The following is an 11,487-nucleotide window of genomic DNA, read 5'->3' as shown; positions in this document are numbered from 1 at the left end:
CAAGCAACAGAGGTGTGCAAAAGTACAATATAGAGCAATGATAGAGTACAATGATAGAGCCCAATCAAAGGCTGACCTACTGGTTAATATTTCGATGGCTCTTATTCCACACTTTGTGACAGAACATAAATACTAATACCAAAGCTATTATACAAAAATACACAATAACTACACGGTTTATAATTTGTAATATTAAAGTATACCTTGTTGGAAATACACACTGCTCAGGTACAGGAATAACATGCTGACTCCTACCACAAACGTGCTCTTTGCAAATTCCCAGTAATTGCATGCCTCATTGGTAATATTTATAAAACATATTGTTCTAACTCACCAGATGCCTCTTGAAGATAAATCCCAGCAAAAGATGAAAAAGGGGGCTGGTGGACTTTTCTTATTTTCTTTTATATAGGTAGATATATCTTATATATACACACACATATGTGCGTGTATATAATATACATATATATATATATATATATATATATACACATGTGTATATATATATATACACATGTATATACACTCAACAAAAATATAAACGCAACACCTTTGTTACTGCTCCCATTCCCCATGGGATGGACGTAGAGACCTAAAATTCATTCCAGATACACAATATAACCATCCCTCCCAAACAGTGGTCACAAATCAGTCCAAATGTGTGGTAGTGGGCACATCTGCCATATTGTATGAGGGGCCGTACAAGCCAAAATTCATACTTTGACTCTCACATACATATATTCTTCTTTCACACACATATATTTTCACTCTCACATACATATATTCTTCTTTCATGCACATATATTTTCACTCTCACATACATATATTCTTCTTTCACACACATATATTTTCACTCTCACATACATATATTCTTCTTTCACACACATATATTTTCACTCTCACATACATATATTCTTCTTTCACACACATATACTTTCACTCTCACATACATATATTCTTCTTTCACACACATATACTTTCACTCTCACATACATATATTCTTCTTTCACACACATATACTTTCACTCTCACATACATATATTCTTCTTTCATGCACATGTATTGTCACTCTCACATACATACATATATTTTCACTCTCACATACATATATTGTCATCTCGCACACCTTTATTCTTAATTCATATCCATGTATATTCACTCTCACATAAATCCATTAATCTTCCTTTCACACACATGTATTCTATTTTTCTTAATGCTACATATTTTTATGTTGACATATATTTATTCTCCTTGCAGGTGCAGCCCTTTCTAGTCATACATATATATACATACCCTTTACCTTTCAACACATATATATTTGTACTCCTATACTCATATACACATACAATCCCAGTGTTTATCCTTTACCCTTGCATACATACACTCTGACATTCACATCTGCATTTCCTAACACAGGAAGTTAATCCTTTAAGCAGGAAGTTATTCTTAAACCAGGAAATGTAATACACTTGGAGAACTTACTTGACATACCCAGACCTAAACCAGAAGAACCAAGCAATGAAGCTGTTCAAAGTTGTCCTGCTTTCTTTGCTAGTATTGCAGTTAATTTGTCGAGTAAGTAGTAATGAAAATGACATTAGAACTTTTTTAAATAATGTATTAGAATGTTTGGAACAAATTCAAAGAGAAGCTACAGATTCTTTTGTTCGTCAGAGGCTCCATAGAGAACTTGGTGATCACATTCAAACCTTATCTGGAATTTTGTCCATCTCAAGATTTGTTGACGATGCAAGAAATAGAGAAGCAGTGAATACATTACAGTCCTTAAATGGATGGCTAATTTTTTTACTGACTGCTTATGAAACCAGACAAGGAACTACATCTGAGAACAGACTTGTCTTGCTACCTCCACCTCTCATGACTTGCTCTCAAGGTCGACCGCGATACAGCATTTCAAGAGAGCAAATATCTCATTTAGTATCTCTTGGAATGAACTGGCAAAGCATTGCAACATGCTTAGGGGTTAGCTCCCGTACTCTGTACAGGCACAGAGAGGACCTTGGCATTGAGCCACTGACTTATGCAACATTATCCGATGAAAACCTGAACAGGGTTGTTAGGGAAATTCTTCAGTATACCACAAATGCAGGTGAACGATATGTGCATGGCAGCTTGAGATCACGTGGGTTATGAATCCAAAGGTGGCGTGTAAGACAAAGTCTACAAGAAATTGACCCCTTTGGACGTTCCCTCAGAAGACGCAATGCAATACGTCGACGACTGTACAGTGTTCCTTTCCCCAATCAGTTATGGTGAGAAAATTCTAACAGAAAAACAGTCCTGATTCTAAGTCTATAGCGAAATGGATTATCTAAAGCAAAATAACTCATTGTTTTATTTACTCAAACGTGTGCATATCCTTGACCATGTCATAGTTTCCCCATACATAACTTCTACTTATTTCATTTTTCTATAGGCATATAGATGGAAACCACAAACTTGTGAGATGGAGGATGGTGTTCCATGGCTGTGTGGATGGTTTCAGTAGAACCATCATCTACCTTGCGTGTTTAGATAACAACAGGGCATCAAGTGTTTTGTCACTGTTCATGGTTGGTGTTCAGAACTTTGGAATGCCATCCAGCGTGAGATGTGATCATGGACTAGAAAACACTGGTGTTGCCCGTTTCATGCTTTACAGGCAAGGACTGAACAGGCATAGTGTTATCACTGGCAGGTCTGTGCATAATCAAAGAATTGAGCGATTATGGGCAGAATTAAATCGAGTGGTCTCATATCATTTTGTTAATCTTTTCAATTTTATGGAGGAGCATGGTGTATTAGATTCACTTAATGAGGTCCATTTATTTTGTCTTCATTATATATATTTGCCACGTATTCAAAGAGCTGCCACAGAATTTCAGAACCAGTGGAATAACCATGGACTTTCAACACAAGGAGGGCAAACCCCTCTTCAGCTGTGGCAAAGGGGCATTATCAACAATGCAGGAATACATAACCCAAATATGAATGGTATTTGTGAAAATGACTTTGGTATTGATGAATGCAGACCACTGCCAGAGCTGGAGACAAACAATAATGTCGTTGTTCCATCAATTAACATTTCCATCAGTGACACCATGATGGTTACACTTCAACAGACCTTTGATCCATTTGAAGATGATGGCAATAACGGTATAGATTTATTTTGCAACCTTGTTCGTTTTCTTGAGAGACAATCCTAAAATATCAACAAGGCCTCTGGAGAAATTTCATTTACTGTAATTGTGGTTGTGCAGCTTAAAAAGAATACAGTGCCAAGACTGTTGTTAGTTCAGTATTATTAGAAGTTTAGTCACAGCTTTAAATTTCAAGAATGCTACTATCAACCTTTACATGCATGTTTACGGTTTGTATACAATTTTAAAGAATTTATGAGTTGTATTATGTGAGTGTGTTGAGATTTTACAACCATGTTTTGTTTTAAAACACCTTGTTAAAAGAAAAAATAAATTTGTGCAACCACATTTTATTGAGGTTTTTGGTCATCACAATCACCAGATGTATTGTCTTGGAACAAGATGACTCAAACTGATAACATTAACATTAATACAGTCATACAGTCAATACATCAAACATGGATCACTGATCAAATAGAATAGAAGTGTCAGATAAACAATATTGAAGAACACCAGAGAATAAAAGCAACAAACAAGTACAAAGCTAGAAAACAAAAATAATCACAATGCACATAAATTAATGCAATGAAAAAATTATTATTGAATTATGTTAGTATATATAACTATTGTATACTTGTAGAATGGTACCCTGACAAGCAAAAAGACTTGAAGCAAATGAACATTTGTTAAAAGGTCAATGCAAAAACAGAGCCTCCAATCACAAAATAGGTGGGTGACATATGAAATATGGCAACATAAAGTAAATTCAGCTTGGTCTCAAGCGTGTTAATTGGTGTTTTAGGTGGAACATTTTGAACATTTGTTTGATTTCTGGGAAAGAAAATGCAATGATATTCAAAACACCCCCCCCAAAACAGTGGCGAAGGCAAGAATTGTCCCCAGCTTCTGTGTTCCGTCTTGATCTAAAGGAAAAGCAATACTGTCAAAAATGGCATTAAAGACAAAAAACACAGCAAGCATTTCTACTTTTAACTGATTCAATGAAAAGATGCACTGCATTATAAATTGAACACAATGCTTAAAACGCTAAATTTACCTTCTGCATCTGTTAGGTAGTCTCTCCAGAAACTAATGACAACTGCTTCAGCCTGCCTTTTATTGCTCCCAGCTGGAGAAAGGCGGATGGTAAAGAGGCTGTCAAGAAGGTCAGCTGTAAGCACTGAAGGTGACCAGCATAGAAGGGTGCGAAAACTCTCTGGGTGATCTTGGATTTTGTCCAGCACCTCAAGTGTCCGTAGTCCATCCTGAAATCTAAATGATAATCAGAATTACCTTTAAAATCACAAATCACATCAAAAATGAATGGATCCAAGAAGTATAATCTAAAACATATGAATTTATATATACAATAACTTTTACTTCAGATTATTCACGTCATCAAAAGTGTATATCCCAAATCTGCATTTTTCATGTGATGCTGTCACCTTTGGAGGCATGGTGTACCTACACATAAAGAAATGTCACACAAAATTCCCAGAATACAAGGCAATCAGCATGGGTTTGAGTTACTTATTGGACAACAATAAATACATACATACATACCTTTCAAATGGACCACGGACTCTGTGTATTACTTGGAACATGATAATGTCATGTATAAGCAGATCCTTGTCTTCCAGCCTCCGTAGCGGCCTCAGGCAGCCAGTATTGGCTAAGTATTCCTGAAGTGGCTCAGTTGCTACTATCAGATCTTCAAAGGATTTACACTCTTTAACCTTCAAATAAAAAAATAAAAAATTAATGGGCCCCAATTAATACATGGAGTAGAACGAAATGCACACAATACTAAAACATTATCCAACAACTGACAAATCAGTTTTACCCTTTTAATTTTTTCACGCAGGTCACTATCGGCAACATCTTCTAAAACTGGTTTAGCCAAATCTGGGCCATCAACAAGGCAAGAGAAGAGTGTTGGGGACAGAAAGCCTGCTGGTGGACCACCATGTACAAGGCTTACTGCAATGGCTCTGCCTGCAATGAAGTACCTGTCCTCCCTCATGGCTAGAAATAATGAAAAACATTACATGTCAATAGATGCATGAAAGCGCTTGACAAGAACTTCATAAAAATGATTTTTTTATTGCATTACTCCAGGGATATCAGCCTAAAATCAATACATACCAGCACTATCAAGCGCCAAGTTCATTTTGCCTTCTTCACCCTCAAACATTGGAGACAGGGGCAAAGCTTCGATCAGAAGTCTTAGAAATTCTCTTCTTGGTCCACCCAAGTCAACAGCCTCTTCAGGTACTCCCATATCGTCAGAAAACCTGACAGAAATTGTGTGGCATGGATCATATGTCGCTCGTTTAAAACCTCTAATTGCTCCATCCAGGACTGTTGATCTATTAATGTTGAACTTGCATTTCTTCTGTTGGTTTACTTTTGCAGAAAGTTCCTCCAAAATATCTTTTGCTGATACCAAACAACTTGAAGTCCTGTAGGATTAGAAAAAAGAAAAGAAAAAAAAAGAAAAAAATATTGAAAAGAACATCAGTAAAAACATTCACATACAAGGGCTACAAGGACATACAAAGTTTTGTCAAAATCAGAATCAGCATACTTTATTAATCACCAAAGGAAATTATCATAATCATAAGCAAAATGTACAAAGGAGTATATTGCTCAGTGGCTTTTTATATTTTTTATATGTTTTGGAGAACTAGAAAGCACTAGAGCAAAGAAAAATAGTTTCAATGCACAATAAGTAAATTTCATTTCATTGTCAGATAGGCTGTTAAAAATTCGCTGCCTATTTCAAATAAAATAAAATTTGCCAGCATTACAGCATTATCATTTGACTCTGTAGACATTATTCAAAAAACTGTTTTGTTAACAGCAAATATAAATATCATATATGCATATAAATATCTGAGGATGGATTACACTCCTTCACAACACTGGTTACAGTATTGGATTGCAACAAATATGGTGTGTTTAATTGGCTACTGTAAAACATTTGTATTTGAAACTAACCTTTCGCTCTGCAGGCTTGCTAGTATAGCCTGGTTAAGTTCCTCATCATCAGAAGACATGTCAGATAGTGGAGTCATGATTGAAAGGTAGTTATCGTAGTTTACAGATTGACTGTGTGTTGATGTAGAGGGTAATGCTGAACAATGATTCTCTGGATTCCTGGTCTGGTAGGGTGAGCTTGAGGTATTTCGGCACGTCAGGACCAGAACTGGATCACTTAAAGATGCAGATGATGAGGTAGAAGGCTGACTAGTGGAAGGGTAGATTTCCAATGAAGACACTGGTAACTGGCTGAAGGAAATGTTTGTTGAAGCGCTGCTGTACTTGTGTGAGATACTACTTTCATGGGTCAAGGCAGGAGTTTCCGTTAATAATGTTCCATTACAAACTGATGAGGCAGGAGATTGCGTGGGAGCAGCGATTGGTTGGAAGGCAGCTGTTGAACTGGCAAAACTGTCTGAAGATGATGAGCACAGCTGCCTTGATGAAACAGGGTTTTCTTCACAGTTTTCCTCACTGCTGTAGCTTGTAATATCATCCTTAGAAATAAAATAATAATTATAATAATTCACATATATTGAATTTGAACATTAAATACCATATATCCAACCTCTTCTGCTTATTCTTATCAGAGGTGGGGTGGTTGGAGCCTATCCCAGCTACCATAGGGTGAGAAATTTCAAGAGTTAATAGATCTTTCTCACAATTACTTTTACATACTAGGCAGACAAAATTGTAACACATCTCCTGAACAGCAGTAGTCTTACGTTCTATAATTCACAAACAGTCCAACAGAGCAGCTGTAAATTTAGTCAATACCAGAGCTTAGGATTAACATTTTAAAAAAGGAACATTAACTTGGTACTATTCTATCCAACTACAAAAGGTGAAAGGCAAGTTTAAAAAGAACAGACATGAGAAAGTTCAAAGGTTGTTTATGCACCAATTTCTGGTCTTCATATTATTACTGTACAGTGCTATGTAGATTCATTCAAAAGTCAAATAACGTACCAAAATTGGTTTTGATGGTCTGATGTATAGGGCTTTCGATTTATAAATTTTATGTATGAGATTTGCATCCAGCTCCTGTCCTGCTCGCAGTTTGGGCGCAATCAGTCTGTTGCCACAAGCCATCAGAAACTCCAGGCTGGAAAACAGTTACAGTAAGTTGTAAAATGTTTAAAATCCAAAACAGCAAAAATGTTCCAATAACTTTTTTAGAGCTAATCTTGTTTTCCTCTTTGAATCAGACTGAAACCAGTAGTAACAGAAGTAAACTTTATACAAATGTCAAAAAAGTATGCCAAAAAAGGAGTGTTCAAGAAAGGATAACTGATTTGGTTCTTTTATTTTAGTTTACTGATTCATGTCTACCTGTTCTCTGACTTAAATCGTTATGTAAAGCTTTGAAATGCCTAGATATCGAAAAGACTACTGACAAAAGCTGTGTCGCATTAGGTTTCGACTGCTAGCACAACCTACCTTACATCAATAGAAAGTTTATCTCCAAAGGCGTCCCTTATTTGTTCAGAGACAGTTTTCTGGTCCCAGGATTTTTGGAATTCAAATCCATTCAATATATGCCCTTGTTCATGTAAATGTTGTTTTGTGCGATGCTTGACAACAACACTGCTTGATGGCCGTGGAAGAAGGATGACATCTTTGTTGAAAGTATCATGATAATGTGTCTTGGCCCTATAAAACAAAACAGAAACTATATTCAGATTTATGTATCTTTTGTTTTATTTACCTATACTTAGACACTATCAGTTCCTTAAGAAAGTTGCTTATGTCACTTGGTAGTGACCAGCTTACACGTTAAACTGTTGCTAAGCTTTTATGAATAAAATAAAATGTTACACAGTTTATATTAAAAAAAACAGTATCGCAGCTAGCCATTTAGCCCACTTGAATATGTTTAAAGTTGCTTGTGCATGTAAGAGTTGAGTATAATAGCAAACACAAATAACAGAAACATAATTTGAAAGAAAAAAAATGCATAAAGTAATAGCATGCCTATAAATTGCCTTTGAAAAAAAATGGAAAATGTACGTAAAATAGAAAATGTTTTGGGGTTTGACCATTTTAATTCACTGACGCTTGAATTAAATAAATAAATAAATAAATAAATATATAGTACAATGCATAAGGATTTTTTTTACTGCTCTACAGAGAGGCATACAAAGAAACATTTGCTATTACTTTTTACTTTGACTAAAGAACAAAAAAGACACCGATCATATTTCTTTTTTTCTTATTTCATACACTGTAGAAACTGGACTGAAGGCATGACTTGGCATCCATGTTTATCTACCTCTACAGTGGTACAGATATTGATCCACTCACAACACAGAGTTGGATTGATGTCTTCTAGCAAGATTAAAATTCTACCCCAAAAAATAAATAAATAAATAAATACAAAACTAAACAAAAACAACAAGAAAATTAACCCAACCTTTTATTTAGCAGGCTAATGTAGCTACCACCTCCCACATTAATAAAGAAGATTTAATAAAGTAATCTTAAAGTAAGCATCAACTTACACTCGGGTCACAAGTACAAACAGCCACTAATATTGAAATAAATGCCACGGTCTTTACTGTTTTTAATGTGGATGCTGCTGAATAAATTAGCTAGGGCTAAACATTTATAAGGGTAAAAAAGTGCGTTGCTAAATCAGCAAAGCACATTTCGTATTTTGTATTTCGCAGTTGTATAGTTAAGTGGCAAACTGTTTTGTTCTTACCTTTTCCTTGATCTGCAGTTCCAGTTGCCAAAGTGTTTTTGGGTCTGATATCGCAAAGACTGCCCCACTCCAGTCGAACTCCGTGTAGCTACTTGACTCGTTGAAGATACCCGGGTGTTAGCTGATCTAAAAAGTTCCCTCATCTCACTTTCCACCGTGCTGTGGATAACACTGGGTGCAGTTGAGCCCGTCCCATCTCGATCAAGTGACGAGGACAACGATGTGACCGTTTCAGGAGATGATAAAATATTTCTTAACAACCCGACAGCTTGCTGAAGAACTCGAGTTTCTTCTCCCCCCTCCATGCTGTCAGACACTTGAAAGTGACCCGCGCGTGCTTCTCAGCCAATCACAGCGGTACAGACACCCAGCCTTCCGTTTCCATTAAACTCCTTCCGTTTCCACTATACTCTTTCATTCACATACATTATTCTCTTGCATACATATATTTTCTTCAGATATGTATGCATTCTCTTCTTACATACATATATTATTTGTAAGATTAAATGCATTTTGAATGCATGTAAATGAGAGCAAAATGTAGGAATGCATAAATGAAAATGCATGTATGTTAGAGTGCAAATGTGTAAATATGTAGATTAAAATACATGTATAAGAGAGCATAATATTGCAATGTGTGTGTTAAATATGTGTAAACATGAGAATAAAAATATCTAAATATAAAAATTAAAATAAAACTACGTGAGAGTGAAAGTATATGTATGTGAAAGAAGAATATATGTGTGTGAGAGTGAAAATATATGTGTGTGAAAGAAGAATGTATGTGTGTGAGAATGAAAATATATGTGTGTGAAAGAAGAATGTATGTGTGTGAGAGTGAAAATATATGTATGTGAGAGTGAAAATATATGTGTGTGAGAGTGAAAATATATGTGTGTGGAAGAAGAATGTATGTGTGTGAGAGTGAAAGAATAAATTTTGGCTTGTACGGCCCCTCATACGTATATCTATATATATATATATATATATATATATATATATATATATATATATATATATTGGAGCTGGCCTGGGAACTCCTTGGTGTTCCCCCGGACAAGCTGTAGGAGTTGGCTGGGGAGAGGGAGGTCTGGGCTTTTCTGCTTGGGCTGCTGCCCCTGCGACCCGACCCCGGATAAGCGGAAGAAAATGCACGGATGGATGGATGGATGGGTTAGAGCATGTTAGGTAATTTCATATAGAAATTTGTTAAAATAAAACATTCAATGTTATTTTACAGCGACGACAAATTATTTTAGCAACTTTAATATGGAAAATTTCTGTATTTTTACATGATGGTGAATTTACATTATTTTACCATATTTTTCTGGTTTCCCATATGGCAGATTTTTTTGTGTATGTATATAAAGAGGTAATTACAAAATGTCAGAACAAGAGCACACTCGCATACCGACATCGAGCTGAAAACTCCTTTGATAGCAAGAATAAATTAATAAAGTTCTTGAATCTAAGGAACCCTACATCCAGATTTATTTGTGATATTTTCTTAATTATGTCTTTTTAATGTTATATTTTTGCTTTTAATGTTTTTCATCTTAAGCCTTAAATTTACTCTTAAGTTAGAGATGTTATTTCTGTCTTCTCTTCTATGTTCTTGTCATTTAGAGTGTTGTATTTTGTCTGTATTTCTTTTTTTTTTTCAAAAATGTTATTCTCAGTTTTGGTTTTCTTTTCCTTGGTAATTATATTCATAATTTGCAGTTCTCTTGAGTTTCTGTTCTCCTGTACTCCTTGGCTACTTATATCTTTTGAATATGGATTTCTGGGTTAGATGTTCCTGTGTTTAGTTACTTCCTGTTTGATTATGATATCTCTCATTTAGTTTGTGCTATGCTTACTCTTGCTTACCTTGTTTCTCCCTACATGTTTCAGTTTCCCATCTCCCCGATTACCCCGAAACCATCAGTTTGCTTGTATTCTTCATCAGGTTGTACTGTTTGTGCTCTGTTGTTCTGCTCTCGTATGTCCCCCGGTTTGTTGGATTTTGGCTGCCATTAGATTTCCTGTTTATCTAAATTAAAGTTTGTTTTTTGTTGTAAAAGACCACATTTGGGTCTGCATCCACATTCCTTCTGAAAAAAAAAAACCCTGCAATTTTATTCTATTTATTAATGTTTGGTGACCAGTATGAATTACAAGGTGATGGCTCAAATTTATGGATCAAATTCTCTGGCTGACTGGGTTCTTTCTGTGTTACGCTTGCATGTTCTCGCTGTGCTTATATGGGCTCTCTCTGGATACTCTAGCTTCCTTTGACAGTACAAAGATATCTGTGTTGGGGTAATTAGAGTGTCTAAATTGGCCATAACTGTAAAAGTGAGAGTGAATAATCGTCTGCCTCTCTGTGTTAGCCGTGTGACAGACTAACGACCTTATTGATTTTACCACTAAACCGTTCATTTGCAACTAGAGCTGATTCTGAAGGAAAGACAGTCTTGTTCAAGTCAACTTTGGCATTTTAATGTACAAGATATGTTTCAGTTATCTTGAATGTAGACTCTCTAATTTGTGACTTAAATGGAACAAGATGAGAACTCCATATTACAAAAACAACAGAAGAACCTCCCTGGTGAACAGGAA

The 11,487-nt window shown here is 35.7% G+C and overlaps 1 protein-coding gene across 1 annotated transcript; it reads right to left on the bottom strand.

Annotated features, from left to right (window-relative positions):
- Positions 1-3,995: 3,995 nt before the first annotated feature.
- On the bottom strand, positions 3,996-9,302 carry LOC146701153 (uncharacterized). The gene is made up of 10 exons (XM_085469305.1): positions 8,887-9,302; positions 7,623-7,835; positions 7,152-7,287; positions 6,141-6,679; positions 5,286-5,602; positions 4,984-5,165; positions 4,704-4,876; positions 4,521-4,604; positions 4,198-4,412; positions 3,996-4,063 (listed from the first exon to the last, which is right to left on the bottom strand). Exons 1-10 carry the CDS (start codon positions 9,189-9,191, stop codon positions 3,996-3,998), a joined length of 2,232 nt encoding a protein of 743 aa, XP_085325431.1. The 5' UTR covers positions 9,192-9,302.
- Between the last annotated feature and the right edge of the window lie 2,185 nt (positions 9,303-11,487).

This window comes from Copadichromis virginalis, linkage group LG9 (assembly GCF_057382275.1).
Source record: "Copadichromis virginalis isolate Kocher_CV1m ecotype Utaka linkage group LG9, C_Virginalis_male_GT1.1, whole genome shotgun sequence".
NCBI lineage: Eukaryota > Metazoa > Chordata > Actinopteri > Cichliformes > Cichlidae > Copadichromis > Copadichromis virginalis.
This window is presented reverse-complemented; position numbering and strand designations above follow the sequence as displayed.

Bases quoted from the DNA above. Each gene is read 5' to 3' on its own strand.
- LOC146701153 (XM_085469305.1), bottom strand. From the start codon at position 9,191: ATGGAGGGGGGAGAAGAAACTCGAGTTCTTCAGCAAGCTGTCGGGTTG. The intron at 6,680-7,151 runs GTACGTTATTTG...TTTATTTCTAAG, and splicing joins GACCATCAAAACCAATTTTG to GATGATATTACAAGCTACAG. The intron at 4,064-4,197 runs GTAAATTTAGCG...CTTTTCCTTTAG, and splicing joins CTACCTAACAGATGCAGAAG to ATCAAGACGGAACACAGAAG.